General features: G+C 38.4%; 1 protein-coding gene across 4 annotated transcripts; it reads right to left on the reverse strand.

Moving 5' to 3' along the window:
* Positions 1-45: 45 nt before the first annotated feature.
* Positions 46-16664, reverse strand: tcerg1b (transcription elongation regulator 1b (CA150)). Of its 4 annotated transcripts, none has more exons than XM_081391755.1 (21): positions 16148-16240; positions 14841-15057; positions 14556-14702; positions 14245-14307; positions 12798-13062; positions 10884-11132; positions 8579-8776; positions 8365-8465; positions 8197-8285; positions 7391-7551; positions 7197-7272; positions 5906-6041; positions 3236-3325; positions 3036-3154; positions 2733-2883; positions 2456-2620; positions 2125-2307; positions 1854-2033; positions 1051-1134; positions 869-969; positions 46-626 (listed from the first exon to the last, which is right to left on the reverse strand). In XM_081391755.1, exons 1-21 carry the CDS (start codon positions 16192-16194, stop codon positions 425-427), a joined length of 3024 nt encoding a protein of 1007 aa, XP_081247881.1. In that variant the 5' UTR covers positions 16195-16240; the 3' UTR covers positions 46-424. The 4 variants fall into 4 exon arrangements, with proteins under 4 accessions (XP_081247881.1, XP_081247880.1, XP_081247882.1 ...); XM_081391754.1 differs by having other exon boundaries at positions 7197-7275; XM_081391756.1 differs by lacking the exon at positions 14245-14307 and having other exon boundaries at positions 7197-7275; positions 16148-16664.
* Positions 16665-17847: the final 1183 nt, after the last annotated feature.

The raw sequence follows: 17847 nt of genomic DNA on the forward strand, positions 1-17847 counted from the left end.
TTTGATTTCATGGACTGAGAAAAGACGAGATCAGAACACAACTGCTAAAAAACAAAACAAAAAGGTTGCATTTATTTCCAGTCAACACAGAAATATAGCAACAAGCCCAAATCAAACCACTTTAAGAAACTTTTCACATACACATGTACTGAAGGGTACACAACTCATTTCACACCCCCGCACTGACCTGTCATATTAGCCTGCTACAATTGATGCTCACGAGAGGCTGCAGTGTGACGTACAAACACATTCCCTGCCTGACCACTGAAGTTCGTTGATTGACAGTTGGCCTTGTGCTAGCCTACACCTAGTGGCCGTACAGGGAATCATCTTGCACAGTTTGAGAAGATAACAGACATTTCAGAAATACACGTGTTTAACACTGTGCAGGCTCATGCTCAGTCCTCTGAAGCCCACTACGGCTTCACTTTGTGGAGCGACGGCTGGGTTCAGAGGCTGTGGGGGGAGGAGGGGGTCCCCGGCGGTCCAGGTCCTCGATGTAGAACATGATGAGTTTGCGGCGCTCTTCCGGGACGCAGTCTAGGACCAGGTAACGTTTATCGTTCTGAAGGACCTTCTCAATATCACCAAGGGCCTGGTCTGACTCCTGGATCAGCTTCCGTGATCTACAGAGAACACAAGTTCGACAGCTTTAGAAGTGACCAAGTTTAAATTCTAGAAGATTAATGTTGCTAATGAAGCTTGTTACATTGAATAAATGACAGATTTTCATTTAAAGTTACTCTGTCATCACAAACATGTAAGACTGTCTTCTGTGTTTCACAAAAGTCAGTCAAAATAGTATTTTGCAAGTCAGTCAAGACAAAATAATATTCCCCATTTTTGAAAATGAAAGTGATGTGCATACCTATACGTGATGAATTTAGTTTCTTTCAGTAGAGTTCGGAAGTCAGCTTTGGCTGTGATGTATTTGTCCTTTATATAATCTTCAAATTCCCGCTGTTTCTTCTAGAAGGTGAAAGAAAGAACGTTTCAAAAAGTTGATGCCAAGGCAAAAAGTCAATATGACAACCAAATAATTGAACTCACTCTGTCACTGCTGGAGAACTTGATGCAGCGTGGGTCATCTTTGATGATCTTCTTCACCTCTTTCCATGTGGTAGTTAAGGTGATCTAGGATAAAATAGTTACAGAAGCAGCGTGAACACATGGACAACCCACAGATACAGATTTAAGGTTTTAATAATCCATTTGATATTTAATTACTCAAATTTAAACATCTGTTAAATAGGAAATCATAATATCAATCTCTTGTCCTTTTTTTGTTCAGATACAAACCATCTATTAACAAAAAAGGTTTGACTAAACTTTTTACGTTTAAATTTTTTCAAAACTAAATTTCAAATTTATACATTTAGCAGACCCTTTTATCCAAGTAATTTTGGTACATGTAGTGAACATTAGTATTAATTTTCTATAATAATTATTATAACATTATAATAATAGTAACGTATATATATATATATATATATATATATATATATATATATATATATATATATATATATATATGTGTGTGTGTGTGTGTGTGTGTATGTATATATATATATCCTCATTTATAATATTACTATATAATTAAATATTAAGTATATAATAATAATAATAATAATAGTAGTAGTATTACATAATTTTAAGTATAGAAGTATATAATAACAATATATTCATATTGTTACTATATGCCTGTATAATAACATATATATATTATATATTTATTCTAGGATTAGAATTATTATTATATAATGTATAAAATAATAATTATAACAACAACAATATTTTGATATTATTATATACACATTATATAAATATTGTTGTTGTTGTGAGTCTCGTCTCACCATAGAGGTCTCGTCCAACAGCTGCCGGAAATGTTCTTTCTTCCTCTTGGTAAGAGCCTCCACATGTTCTTCAAACAGTTTCTCCTTCTCATGTCTCTCCAGCAGAGATGACGACTCCCACCGGTGGTCTTTACGCAGGTTGCGCCTCGTTTCAGACCAGGAAGCATCTGTTGACCGTACCTATATGTGAACACACAAGAGTCAACAAAAAATTGAGAAAAAATGTATATTCAATACAATGTAGAATTCTTCAGAGTGAGCCAGCACTGACCATATCTGACATGAGAGCTTTGAAGTGCTGGACGGCCTCCTCTCGTTTATGCTGCTCTCTCTCTCTGTCGATCTCTTTGGTCTGTTCCGATCGAGCTCTCTGCACTTCCCGCTCTCTCTCCCTCAGACTGGCCTCGATGCGAGCCTGCCGCTCCAGCTCCTTCTCCGCATCAGCATCCACGTTCTACACAGCACAAAGACACGCAAACGTTTTTCTCATCATATGTGCTACGATATTATTGGTTCATATTTTTCCACATCGCCTTAGTTGCGTCACGATTAAAATGGTCCCTGTCCTAATGCCTCATGCACAATAAGAGCATCCCTCTGACCTTCGCCTGCTTCTCCACATACTGTTTGTACAGTTCTTCTCTAGCAGCTGAGCTCTCCACAGCTTTGTAGCGCTGGTCCGTCTCCAGCTTGTCCTTCACTTTGCTCCAGCGCTGAGAGACGTCCACATGGTGGTCTGACAGCAAATCGAAGAAATCCTGTTTCACCTGCAGCCAGAAACACTAGTTGTCAGAGCTTAACAGAATATAGTTCAATTCAACAGCACTGACTCAATGCAAGTGGTGATTTCAGGGTGGTTGTGGGAGGCCGGTGACAGACCTTTTCTACTTTGTTTTTGGAGTCTTCTTTGTCCTTCTTTCTCAAGGCTGCCATAAACTCTGTGAACATGGTTTCTCTGTCCTTCATCTTCTCAATGGCCTTGAAACGAGGATCCTTGGAGTGTTTTGCTGCAAACTCACTGAATGTGGTCCTAAAAGGTAAAACGGAAATTAACACACGTGACATTTTAGTCTGTCAATCTAATCTGTTTACACTTGGTATTAAGATGCATCTCCAGGTGAAACCAGACCTTTATTTAATGCTGAACAATCGAAATGTAGAGAAGGCCTAATTAAAACAGACCTAATGTGAAATCTGGCATCTTCCATCATCTTTCGGAAGTCATCTTTAGCCTGCATGAGTTTATTCTTCTTCTCCTTCCTCTCTTCTTCAGCACGAGTCTTCACATACTGATCAAACACCTGCACAGTGAATGGAGACAAATTCACAAAGCTGCTCACTTCTGCTCATTCAGCAAACCAGCAAACACCAATCGCCCTCACCTGTTTCCTCTCCTTGGGGTTGAGCAGCAAATATCGAGGGTCAAACACAATCTTGTGCAGTTCTTTGTCCCAAGTGGAAAAAGCTGAAACCTGCAGGTATGAAGTGGGCAGAAAGATGGCTTACCAAAGAACAGATCCTCCAATAATGTTAAAACAACACTTCATTCAAGTTAATCATCATATGTGACATACATACAAACTTCACTTGTGTTGAACCCACAACATTCCTTTAACAACATACAAAATTACAATGATACACAAATCTACATCAAATCACCTACAATTACACTACTGCGAAACACTGATAAACATGTATGAAAAATAAAATCAATCAACACGAAGTACAAACTTATCCATTACTCAATGCAACATTACATTCTACTGTGATAGTTGCTTGAAATGCCAAATAATTACTATTACGTAGGACCAAAGTTTTTTTTTTTTTATAAATCAGACAGATAGAGGTTCTAGTATGAACAGTGAACAGAGAGGGCACGAACACTACTGTCATGTAGGACTGGGTGGTATGACTCTTGATTCGTCAGTACAAGCTCTGCTGTATAACACACGACTCATCCACGTATTTGATTCGTTCATATCTCTCGCATCACACTGTGAACTCGCTCTCTCTTGTTTGATTCGAACTCAACTGGTGCCATCTTGAGTCTCACTAATCGACTATTAAAAATATATACACATATATATATATATATACACAGCTTCATTTATGCCGCAATCATATTTGGAATGCGTTACTGTTCTGAATCTGTTTTTAAATCCAATGTTATATAATGTTGAACATAGTGTTTTGCACACATTCCAGACTTTAATTTATTATAATTGTTTTAAAGCATTAAGATCCAAGAAAATTATTAAATTATTTCTCTCTCTCTCTATATATATATATAAATTAGTGATGGGCCGTTATCGGCGTTAACGTGCTGCGTTAACGCGAGACTCTTATCGCGCGATAAAAAAAATATCGCCGTTAATCTATTCTCCAAGTTGGGTTGGGAGCTGGCTCAAGCTACACAAGCTATGATGACGCAATCTACCCGCGGCCGCGAGGAACACCCGCCTGCAACGCATCATATTCGTCGTCATCTTAAGTAAACACGGCTGAAAGTGAAAGCTGGTGAAAAAGATCGGTGCAACTAGCAGCAGCAAACTATATAGACAGAGTGTGTGGGGTTAACAGTTTGGTAAGTTAACACACGACTAATCCGTTCTACCACCTCAAATTCAAAACGAAACATATCACTGAATACCAGCGTGCGCGTATTATTCCCAATATATCTCAGTGGTGTCGCACATAATCTCTGTCTGCGCCCGATTTTAAGAATCGTTGTTGTGTTTCTTTTTAACTGAAAAGACATTAGACAATATTCTAATTTTAAATTTGGGGTTTCATAAGCTCCAAGCCATAATAAACATTAGACCTAACGTTACTTAAGTCTCTGCAGCTAGTGTACTTAAATTTTATTTATCTGCAAAATTATGTTGTATACTTACAGTTTTGCACAATGTATGTTCTCAAAACTACATACACCCTTTAAAAAAAATACATTTAGCAGTTGTTTAGCAGGGTCTGTGTAACCTGTTCTAAAATGGTTTTATTATAATATCGTTATCGCAAGAGGCTGCAATGTAGGCCTATATCACAATATGGATTTTAGGCCATATTGCCCATCCCTAATTGATAGCCTATAGTAGTTGATAATAATAAGGCCTACCTAATGTTGCCTACGGATGGTAACAGTACAGTAGTAACTTTTACAGTCTATGAGTAGAACAGCTTTCTCAAGCAGTTTGTGATGCATTTTGGAAACAGGAGATGAGCCCCTGGTCTAATGCGCCACCTGGCTTGAGAAACCCGTTCTCAAAGACTTACTTTTATAGTCATTATTTGGGTAGCACACATATTCTGAATGCCTTCGGCAGAATTGAAATGAGCCATTTTAATCTAGATTAATCTAGATTAATTTCAAAATTAATCTAGATTAAAAAAATTAATCTATGCCCACCTCTAATATAAATATATATAAAATATTAACTTTTTTTTTTTTTTTAAGTATAGCACTGCTATATTGCTCTTCCTACACTTTGTAATGAATCAATAGGAAATCATCTGATTTTAATTACCCAATTCACTATTTTTATTTCTGAAATCTGCCTGTACTACAGGTTCTCCTCCATTGACAAAGCAAAAACTACGCAAAAGTGGCAGCCTTTCCAACGCATTCGTCCAAATTCAACTTATTTTCATTCACTTGTACATCAACTGGACTAAATTAGTGTACAAATTTAGGAAATCGTGAATGAGCATATATGGGCCGATTTCAGACTTTTTGTCATTGGATTTCGAGAATAACTCCTATGATGAGTTATCACAATATCATCACTGTAACATAAATACTTTGGTCATACCGCCCATCCCTATAGTCAAGCACATCATTTAACACGACTTTAAAGCAATTCAGGAATAACAGGTAAGAAAACGGGAGTGACAGAAAATGAGCAGAAAGGAATTTAAGACTATATTACATAATATTAAAGAATAATAGTAACAAGAATGAACTTAAGATTGTACCTTGATGGGCTTCCATTCAGATTTATGTGTCTAACATTACAGAGCTGGTTAGAGTATTGCGTTGGATTGAAGTGTTTTACCCCTCTCTCCAGCAGCATGTCCCTGAACTGGTTCATGCGGGCCTCCAGGGGCACCAGGGCCCGATCACGAGCGGCCTTCAGTTCGGCCTCCACGGCCGCGTCTTTCTCTGCGTCAGCCTCCTTCACATCGTCCTTCCTGTCAGAGACAAGAGGAAGAGTGTAAGGAAGAACATTTCAGAATTTTGTTACTTTTTTGTTTTGCTTGTAAATAAATTGTGAAGTGCTTCTTTAAAAAAAAAGAAAATTCCTGTTATCTCTGTAAAGCTGCTTTGAAACAATCTGTATTGTAAAAAGCGCTATATAAATCAATGTGACGACTTAAATACTGAAAGATTTTTCTCTTAAATTGAGAGAATTGACATTTCTATCGAACTGTAATCTATTTACTAGAGCCGTCAATCGATTCAAATATTTAAATCTTCTAAACTTTTTGTAGTTAACAATGCATTTGGTTCCTTTTAAGGATAGAAAATTGCTCAAAACAGAATTAAACTGTTGTGACTAGTCAAATTTCATAAAAGTTAATGTCGAAACAAACTAAGTGTATATTTATTAAACCATGCTTAACAGAATGTGTTACTTTGAAAGCCCTACTAAACAAATGTATTTGTATTTGAGAAGGTGTGTTTAAAATTATTCATGCAATCCTTGCATCGAGTTATTTTGCGTTTTGTAAGGGAGAATGCAGTCAAGTACAAATATATTGGTATTTTTGCTTTCGGTTCTTGAAAACAAATCCCAAAACCTTTATTACATTAATACACATCACTGAAGGGCTGAAGTTTTGATTGGTTCACTGGGGTTTGCCTAATGGAGGCTAGAGAGAGGTCAAACAAGGTGGGTTACCTTGGAGGCCCACGTTGGCATCGCCAGAGCTTAGAAGCGTTCCCTGAAAAATAGTCCCCTGTGCAACAGGACCACTGTTTGGGGTCAGGGGGAGGCAGGCGTGAAGGGCACTGATGGGAAACAGTGACTGATTTGATTTGGTAAACGTTATGGAGTCACCACTTTTCAAAGACCCAAACTAAAGATTACCACTGCTAAGACAAGTCAGCATTGGGTGCAAAAAAAAAAAAAAAAACGCCGACACCTGTGACACAAAACAGTCCATTCAACATGTTTTTGCTCAGGGCCTAAACGGAAGCAGCCCTATTTTCTTATCTCTTCATATGATTAGAAATAAAGTTTTCGTGATGCTTCCAGTTTCTTCTGTATAATACAAAAGTTAGGTGTTCTGCAGGGGTGAGTGCTCGGCCCCTTATGGTTCCTGCTGAGAGCCGATGGTACTTACTTTCTCTTCTTAGCCTTAGAAGGCTCATCGTCCAGTGTGTCCTCTATGGCTGTTTCAATCTCCTCTTTGATGAAACCTGCTGTGAGAAATAAAAGAGTGTGTCTTCTTTTGCTGCGTTACTGTACTCTGGACCAAGAATCAAAGTTTAAAAGCAAGCTGAAAATTTATGCAGTGCAAATCACAATGCGTTTAACCTATTTTCTTGTTGTCATCTAGGCCCCTTTTGTGGTGGGGCTCTTGAATGTATTTGTCCACATCAGCACGGCCCACCAGCTCCTCAGGTCGGTCCCACATGGACAGTCGTGTGGTGGGGTTGTAGTAAAACACACGGTCATCTCCAGTCCAGACCACACACCTAAAACACAAATAATGTATGATTTTTACTGTAACTTTACATTAAAGACTTTACATTAAAGGCCCACTGAAGTGCCTTGGAACGCGCAGCTTTGTATAATGCGTTGATGTAATTTCCACTGAAACAGGAAGCTAAGGCGGGACATATTGAATGGCTACTCCGCCCCCTTTTCAAATAGCCAATAGTGTTTAGTTTACCTCACAGACTGCAATTCGTACTTGACAGCACCATGGAAGCAAATCCGAGCGCTGATGATACGTTGGATTCAATAGTAGAGGTGTGAATAAATTCTAGCCATTTCATTCTTAACCAACGTACAGTTGGAAAACGGAATAAAACTCAATTGTTTGAGCAACACACAACAAGCGCTTTAGATTCTACAGAGCATGTGATTGGACAGAAGTTGTGATGAGAAGCTGAAGTCCGCGATGTCATAAAAATCTGTGATCCATTTTAGAGGAAGTGAGAGACTACGTTTTGAATGCTTCTCCCATATCTCCTAAATGCAATTGTCATTGTTTTGGAACACACCAGCTTATTCATAACCTTAAGGCCAACATATTCATACTAAAAGATAAAAAACTTAAATTTTGATTTCAGGAGGCCTTTAAAGACTTTAATCACTGAAGAGATGAAAAGGCTCACCAGGGAGTACCAGGAATTGGGTTTGTGGCAACAGGTTTAGCCTTCTGTGCGGCTTTTTCCTCCTCTGTCATATCTTCTTCCCTGGGCAACTACAACATCAAAACATTAGCAATAATGTTTCCTAAATCCTCAAAACAAGTCTACATCAGTTGCACACTTCACACTTACCTCTTTAGAATTGCCAAAGTCAGATTTGACTTCCATGTCTATATCCTTTAAAACTGAATCAGCATGGTTATGGCCATGTTTAGCCTTGTCATTGTTCTTATCTGTTCAGAGAAATAAAGTAATATTTAACTATTTAACGTCAAGTGTAGCTATAATCAAGTTAACAGAAAAAAAGAATGAAAGAAAAAAGAAAAAGACATGAGGTCTGGCTTACCTCTCTCTTTTAGCTCAGCAGGTTTTTCCCAGGTGGACTCCAGAGTGCGATTGTTGTAATAGTAGATCCTCCCATCAGCCGTCTTGTACTCAGACCATTCAGGAAGTGAGAGAGTCCCCACTAGATGTGCAGGAGCTGCAGTGATAGCTAGCTGGTGATGCATCATGGGTACAAGAGGTGGGGCCATCCCTGGCATCCCTGCAAATGAAAAATTTGCATTCAGCAGATCAAACCTCAAGAAAATACTACAGGGTTTCCACATCTTTTGAATTTTCATGATGAATGGACAGAGATTTTTAAAACTAAAGTTATTGAGATTTCTGGGGTGGATTTTCATGCATGGATTTTCAGGCTGGATAATAATCCTTGGAATTATAAAAGGATGTTTCTTTGTTCTTCCTTGTGATGTTCCTTTTATTACTAACTTTTTAAAGCAATATTTTATAAATAAAATATATTTGAAGGCAACATGCTAATGTTTTAATATATTTTATAATAGTAAAATTATATCATTAATTAACTCAATTTTATATATATATATATATATATATATTTCTTTATCTTCAAACAGCTGCAGTCCGTAACTTTTTTGGGTTAAAAATTATCCAAAATAAATTTGAGCAAGTACATAACCAGCCAGTGTTCAAAACTATCTGCTTGCCTTAGCTCGATTCAAAACGGTAAGCTTGTAATCATGTTTTTAATTCCAGTGGGACTGGTGGATTTCCACAGGAAATTTCAGCGTGTCTTTGCATCATTACGTCACATCTGTGCACATAAAGAAGGTTTCTCGGCTAGTAAGACATGTTGCGTGTGAGGATGTTGGAGGTGGAGATTTATAGCCTTTTCTCACAGCACTTCATATAATTAAACTTATCAATTTGCAGAAAGATTCAAACGACAATCACCAGTGACAACTGGAGATTCACCCATTGTAAAAGGCAAAAGACTTCGGACTTGGGAGTGGCTACAGAAAAAAAAAAAGAGACTGCAACCGGCCCGTGCGAAAACAAGGATAAATATCGGAAGGGCATTAAATGTAGTCACGCAATGCTGATGATGTTTACATTAACAATTTGAGAACAAAGTATAATTTGCATGGTTTCACGTGATATGATAAGCGATCGTTAGATTTAATCAGCGCGATTTACTACAAGGGTTTATTTTTTTGGGGAAATCACAACTTTAAAATGTCCTCATATTTGTTGTGTGCAACACTGAGTGTAAGTGTAGGCAGTCTGTCCACATCACTTTGTAAGAGGAGGGCGCCATCTACTGGTTAGAGTAAATCAAGTCCACTAATAAAGTTTAGTTTCTATTGCGGTCTACACTAACTCAAATACCAAAAAGCACCAGATACAACACTATCTCCTGGTTTCACAGACAAGGCTTAAGCCTAGTCCCAGACTAAAATGCATGTGTGAGCAGTTTTAATTGAATCTTAAAATATGTCAGTGCCATTGTTTTGTCTCAAGACGCACAGCATATTCCACCAGTATTTTTTTCTCCCCAAAACACATTTACAAAAGCTACTTGTATGTCATAACTGAACTAATCCTAGCTTAATCTAAGACCTGTCTGTAACCCTTTTTCTACTGACGTTGTTTACGTTCCTGTGCTGAACCCGGACAGTTCTTAGCCGGGCAAACTGGAGCCTGTCGCAAACCGGCAATGTTTTTCCACGGACTTGAGGAACGAATGGTGACGTAACAATGCTACGTGTTGTTTACCTGACTATAAACAGTCTAAAATCAAACATTGTGCGTTCAGGTGTTTGTACAGGTAGAGCGGCTTTTTTGTTGCTGTTCACAGTACCGGAGTGATTCTAGTGTACAGGAAGCTCGCATAAACTCCTAGTACTCTCATCTGTCCTTTTTGGAGATATATTGAAACCCAAACTGTTGTTTCACTTGCTCTCGGGCCTCGCGCACAGTTTTCTAAATTTAGATTTAAGAACAATGTAGTGCAATGTTATTACACTGCTCAACAAGGCCGCCATAGACAGCGACAGAATTTCTCCGCCCCCCCCCGCTCCGTTCGAGACCAGCAAGTCGGAGTTGAACCGATCTTTCTGGCATGGAGCCACCTTTTCTGTAGTGTAAATGCACAAATTGTTTCAAGAACAAACACAGGCAGGGAACCTACACCGGAACCGTGTCGGTGGAAAAGGGGTATGTGAAACCAGGCCTGTATATACTTATTGGAGGATATATTGCGCACCTTTTAGCCTTTTTGAAACCGTTCTCACCATTATATTTGCTGGCTTGTTTGGCTAACTTTCAAGAAGAAATTCATTTCTACGTACCAGGCAGTGGGATGTGCATGCCAGGGAGAGGCACTCTGAATGGTGGTACCATGACCGGGGGGAATGCTGGGATAGCAGCAGCTGGCTGGGCCACAGACAGGCCAGGAGGGAGACTCTGATGCAGCAGTGGCATGGTCTGCACTGCAGTGACTGTAGCGGTTACTGTAGGAACACTGACCACAGCAACAGGGGTCACTCCTACACTGGCAGGAGGAGTAGAGGCCACTGGAGGCATCTCAGAAACAGACGCTACAAGAACAACAAAGCAAAGGGAAAGAATGGATAAAAGATATCAAGACAAAACATTATAAATGTTTCATATTGGTCATGAGTACTACCAATCTTTCAAATCAGGGGTTCACAAACTTTTTTTGTCAGCCAAACCCTTAGATAAGAGTAAGGGTTTTATTATGATTGTTTTTATTTCAAAATGATTTAATATAATAGGGCTGCACTTACATGTGGCTTATTATTATCTTAACTAATTCTAAAAATAAATTAGTGCCGTCAAAATTAACGCACAATAATTTTTTTCAGTTTAATGCGTTAACAATTTTAAAGCAATTAACGCAGCATCTGTTTTTTTCCAGTCATCCTTTGGCTAGTGTTACAATATATGATCACGTGATAAGACACAAAAGAGTGCACTACTACTGGTGCGTATCTGTGAATCTCCTGTCTCTGTGACACACACACACACACACACTCAAGCGCACAGAAAGCTGATTCAGACAGCGCTTGAATGGACAAAAACACAAATTTTATGCCAAATTCCTATTTTGGTGAAAGAGTTGTGAGAAAATAGGCTGTGTGTCAGGTCTTAAAGTGACAGTAGCCTAATAAACCTGCTGCTGTGATGTCAGTCATTACTGCTAATCAAAGAACAAAAGACAGAAAATCACTCACTGCTCTTGACTGAATAACGTTAGAAGCTTTAAGAAGGATTAATCTATACTGAATTTATCATTCATGCAGAAGACTGTGAAGTGTTTGATAACTTGCATAAGTTGATAACATGCAAAGAGAAAGAGTGTGAGCGAGAAAGTCTAACATGCCACGTAGAATTGACGCGCTACATGTAAATGATATTCTTTGTTGTATTTTCCTGTCAGAACAGAGTTCATTTAGAATTATTCAGCTTTAAGAACAAGCAGAAGCCATTGCCGGTTTCTTCAGTAGTAGGTGGAACTATTGTGCAAGCACTTACCTATTACCGTCCCCATTTTGATTTCAGCAAATCAGTTTTAGCGAACGCAGAGGTGATTAATATTAATTAACCCAACAGCTCATAAGATCTTAGCGTGTTTTATATTGTTATTAGTAGTAGAATTAGTAGTAATATCTTATCAGAATTAGTTATTTTTTTAGGAATTATTATATATTTTTTTTAACAAACACTGAATAACCAATGTTTCAAGCACCACCAGCCCTAAGTTCTGTTAAAATGATGAAAATGCAGTTTCATTCAAACATAAAACCACGTTTTAATTCTAAAAGCTTAAGTTAAAATTTATTTAAAAAAAAAACTTTATTGACTGATGTTAAAAGTATATCACATATGAATGTATCTTAATGCATAAAGCAATTTTCCAAAGATAAGCTGATTTGGTGGAGATATACATATAGGACTTATGCTTACATAAGTATATATATTAGTCTGGTGACCATTTACTAGTTAATGGCGATTCTTTTGCCAAGATGTGCATCGAGGGTGGTCTCACATTGAAAATATGACGCGAGTTTTAGTTTGATTAATTATACAGAGACATTTATTTATTTTAATTTTATATTTAATTTAATTAAAGTTCCCGATATGATTATATATATATATATACAAGTTCCCTCAGGAACCCCAAGTTGAGAACAACAGGCCATTACATGATTCATAGCTCATTCTCTGTGTTTAATACTCACTGGTGGAGGTTTGAGAGGCATTGGGGGCCGGACTGGTGCTGGGGTCGGGACTGGAGCTGAGGGTGTGTGAGGGGGACATGCTCTGCGTGGAGACCGGGTCGGTCACAACCGTAGCAGCGCTGCTAGCTGCAGTAGAAGCAGGAGCAGCTGCAGCTCCTCCAGACTGAGCTGCCATTAGAGGATTGAGCTCTGACTGCTGGATGATCTTCACTCCCTCTGGTTTGGTCCAGGCCGACTCGCGAGTCCGGGAATTATAGAAATATACCTGGAAGAGCATAGTAGAAAGGTTTCAAAAGTCCTAGGACGCTAATGCTAAAGGACTAGTTGTCCAACCACCATTCAGATTAATTAGCAAGTGCTATAAAAGGTAAAAAAAAAAAAAAAAGTGATTATGCCATATTTTCCAGAATATAAGTTGTTTTTTTTAATCTGAGACGTGCTGCAACTTATATAATGTTATTAAAGTCAAGCACGCAAAACATGCACAAAGCACACGCGTTTGGATTCGTGCCGAATAAGTTTTTTTTTTATTTTTTAGGCTTGACATTTCTAATAAATGTTGTTTGTAATGAAAATGTATGTTTGTTTTATACTTATTTTTTTCATTCCTGTTCTGAATACCATCAAACTTAAAGGATAATGTTTGTAAATGTTTTATTTATTGCTATTTACATTATTTCTAAATGTAATAATACAATGGCCACATTGCACAAGATGCAACTTTTGACTGACTTAGGCAAAAGTTTTACACATCTATAGTGTGTGTAAGTCTTATAAATAGCATTTTGATTGGAAAAAATTGTTTCTGAAAGAAGTGTGTGTGTGTGTATTAGGGATGCAATGATACCAGTATCGGTCCTGATACTGGGCTTGTGTATTTGTAAATGCTCGGATTCCAAGAAAACAAATCCATGCAGCATTTGTACAGTACAGTGTTTGTGTCCAGACAAACACAGACCCCCTTGTTGCTGAGAAATATAATGTAGCGATTCAAAAGTGAAGCTATTTTATTAGGATTGAGCACACTGTGCATTTCATATTTCATAGACGCTCGAGCGTACATCCCTTTCTTCAAAGACATTGCTGGAATGTTTGTAGATCAGTCATATATTTGGATAGCATAGAAAGTAAAACGATGCACATATTACTAGCGTTACTTGAGAGAGAGAGAGAGAGAGAGAGAGAGAGAGAGAGAGAGAGAGAGAGAGAGAGAGAGAGAGAGAGAGAGAGAGAGAGAGAGAGAGAGAGAGAGAGAGAGAGAGAGAGAGAGAGAGAGAGAGAGAGAGAGAGAGAGAGAGAGAGAGAGAGAGAGAGAGAGAGAGAGACACTTGTTGCATGCAATTGATTTCTGATCTGAGCTTACTCAGCACACACACGTCTGTTGGATTAAAACTAAATTGCAGCCTAAGTAAAAACATGAACTGTTTTTGTATAAGTGGTTCCCTACATTATCACAGGAAAATGTCATGTGATTACTGTGCCACTGCACTGGAGCGGCTCTAAATGTGCGCTGTAGATGAAATATAGAACAGAATACATTTAAACAGGCTTAATTAGGCATGAAAATAACTGAAGGAAACATCTATTTGCTCAACGAATTAAGCCAACTGATATGATTATATTCCTCTGGTTTTTCCACCCAATATGAAATAAAAGATTACATTAAAAATACTATAATAATGATGTAAATTATTATATTTAAATATTATTTTTACAAACGCAATGAAAATAGAGCTATCGGCGAGTAACATTCAGCACCTTTCCTTCTGGCGTGGAGTTCTCTACCCAGATGTCATCACTAGTCAAACTTGAAGTTGTTCCTGGTGATGGAGGCATTCCAGGCGGAAAGATCATCCCGGGAGGAGGAGGCATGTTTCCCATGGGTGGGGGCATGAATGGTGGCCTCTGTGAAAAAGACAATCTTAGATTATTAGAGACTAGAGAGAGAGAGAGAGAGAGAGAGAGAGAGAGATCGGACACTATCAGAGATTGAAAGTAACATTTAGTGCACATATAATATCGTATTTTTGTAATAATTCCTACCTGTAGGTGTGGAGGTCCAATTGGTGGGGGCATTGCTCCGGGTGGGGGTATAGGTGGCATACTGGTGTCAAACGGTGGTCTACCAAAAGGGGGTCTAGGGGGTGGTGGGGGTCCTCTCATCATGCCGAAGGGTGGAGGTGGGGGTCGTAGTAATGGAGGAGGTCCTCGCAAAACTGCGCTAGGTGGTGGAGCGGGGCTACGAAAACGTAACACCATACTGAGGAGAAAAAAAAAGCAGTAAAAGAAATCAGAAACTACCAATATTATTTGGTATGCAAAACCACCACTAAGTACACTAAAAGCTCTACAACAAAATTGTTGTCTAGGGAAATATATATGACGGCAGTGGTCCTGCCTTTTGTTCACACAGGGTGCGTTCCGACAGGGACTGATCCCAGCAACGTTACAAGGTCCCCATCTCGGGACGGGTTTGCGTTCACACAAAAGGCACTCCAGCAATTCTATGGCAATTTCTAGAATCAAACACTGTGTGAAAGACACAACTAATAATTATTTCGCTTCATAAAGAGTGTTGTTGTATTTTTTGTATAATTTTTTTATGAAATAAGAGTATAATAAGTATGAATAAATAGTTGCACACAATAAGAGTTTTTTTGTTGTTACACTTGATTTTTAACAGTATTATCATCAGGACTGTATGGATAAGTATATTTCTTCTGTTCATGATTGTCAGGTTTTTTTGTGCACAGTGGATAGGTTGGTATCAGGAGTTTATTTTAGCATTAAGTTAGAGGGCTGAAGACTGGGTATTTCATAGATAGATAGATATATAGATAGATATCGTAAATTAAGATTTTGATCAACCCCTACGGACATTAAAATGAATCTCCACTGTTTTCTCTATTCAGTGCTAATTTTAACATAAATTAAATATAAACAAAATAAGTATTGCATAAAAAAGGACCACTGTCGTACACAAACATGCAGGTGGGCTAAAGTCAGCATGCAAAGCAGACATAGCTAACACATCAACTGCAAACACACCATTAGTTTCTAACAGGAAATATTCTCGTTTTAATTGGTGCGTTGTTCTGAGGCGAACAGTTTTGCTTAGCTTGCGTTTTAAAGTTTGAACTATTCACGCAGATAAATAAAAAAAACAGTGTAACGTTACGTTTAGGAAGCTAGCAAAAATGCTAACTGCGCTAAACTGCGCCAGCGGGCTTTTCCACCACTCACACTGTAACACAGGCTGGCTATATAGATAAGATATGAATAAGCACCGATTTCTGCGTGAATATACATCTAGCGTCGTCATACTGGATGTTATAGTGTAGTTATCTGACCTGTTCTCCGCCAGTCCAGCGCTCTCTCCTTCTATGTTCTCCGCCATCGCTCCAGAAACTAAACAAACACACTTCAGCTAAACTTCCTGTTGGCGAAGCACTTCCTCACACTTTCCTTTACGTCATTTGCTGGATTGACATTATTGGCATTATTAACTCAAAACGCCACAGGATCAAATAAATAAATAAATAAAGACACACGTTGTTTTTTCGTGTTTTATGGGGACTTTCCATAGATGTAATGGTTTTTATACTGTACAAACTCGTTACTCCCTTACACTACCCCTAAACCTACCCGTTACACAAAACTTACTGCATTTTTAAAATTGTCAAAAAACAAAACTTGGTATGATTACTAAACATATTTTAAACATATGGCGATAGCCTATATCTTGATCTAAAAGTAAAAAAAGTAAGTAAAAAATCACAACTCAAAGGCTTGAGTTGAATCTCTGCAGCTCTTCAAAAAATATAAATGTGGCATCCATAAAAAAATGGCACGCACATAGACCCCTTCACGGTCCACGTTACAGGAAAATTCTAAGTTCGCAGTGCGCATGTCGGGGTCAGAAAGTTCATTCCATCCCATTGAATTGTGTGTTAACCAGAGAATTTCTCGTCAAGAAAAAATGCCTTATTGTTGCGTCGTGAACTGTGAGAATCACACCAGTTGTGGAGTCAAGTTTTTCCGGATTCCTGCAGGATCTCATCCGTTTAAAAAAAAAAAATAGACGACATCTGTTCAGATCTATTTTTTTACAGTCTATGGTTCAGATACTGCTGCTATCTGCTAAGTAGCATGACTCAGGTCACAATTAATGCCAGATATCGAACTTCACCTAACTATTAAACCAGTCTACAGTTTACAGAAAACATTTGTTTACTTACCATGGGCTTAACTCTACCGTTGTTGTCACAATAACTGTCAATAACACAATAACACTAAACACGAGCATCTTTGATCGTAGCATTGTCCCAGTCTGCCTGTTTATTATATAAAAAATACACATACTTAACGGTGTTAAATTAAAAAAAAAAAAAAACACGGTTCGACAGAACTGCTTGGTTTGTTACCACAGTTATCTGCGTGCTTCCTCGGCGATGAAGTTCCACATTTGCGGCTATCCAACACGAAAATGCATGCAGCAAATAAGCCGTTCACAATATTTTCTTCAGATAACTCCAAATTTCTCCCACACACTGGACTTGATTTTTGATGACTGTCGACAACTTTACAATCTCCACTAGCTATTCTTTCTTCAACTCCTCAGCATCCATCTCGACGACTGCAAGCAGGTCGCGCGAGCGCGGTTATGATGCATTTTTAAAAGTGAAAGATCCTGGGAGGGCGTGGCGCGTGGACAAATAAACTGATGTGGATTTTAAATTATTTTATCAACTTGAAATACAGGCAATCAGGCATATTTTTGTAGACGTGTTCCTAAAAATCTGAATATATTTTTACGTTTGCATGTGATTGTTTTAAACCCGTGTTTAGACCCGTGTTTCCCCCGTGTCTGACCCGACACACTTTGGATATTTTTCACCCGTTTGAGCAAAATTTGCGGGTCACTCGTCCGAACCCGTGCAGGACTCTAGTCAGGCAGACAATCGCCATTAGCTAAAACAAGTTTATTATGGTTCTGTTCCCGTTCCTGTGATGGCAAAGATATGCCGGTCTATTAGCCGCACCATTTTTC

The sequence above is a fragment of the Scardinius erythrophthalmus genome (assembly GCF_964197995.2).
Source record: "Scardinius erythrophthalmus genome assembly, chromosome: 17".
Taxonomy (NCBI): domain Eukaryota; kingdom Metazoa; phylum Chordata; class Actinopteri; order Cypriniformes; family Leuciscidae; genus Scardinius; species Scardinius erythrophthalmus.

Bases quoted from the DNA above. Each gene is read 5' to 3' on its own strand.
- tcerg1b (XM_081391754.1), bottom strand. From the start codon at position 16,194: ATGGCGGAGAACATAGAAGGAGAGAGCGCTGGACTGGCGGAGAACAG. The intron at 11,133-12,797 runs GTGAGTATTAAA...TTGTTCTTGTAG, and splicing joins TGCCTCTCAAACCTCCACCA to CGTCTGTTTCTGAGATGCCT. The intron at 7,276-7,390 runs GTTAAACGCATT...TATTTCTCACAG, and splicing joins AGATGACAACAAGAAAATAG to CAGGTTTCATCAAAGAGGAG.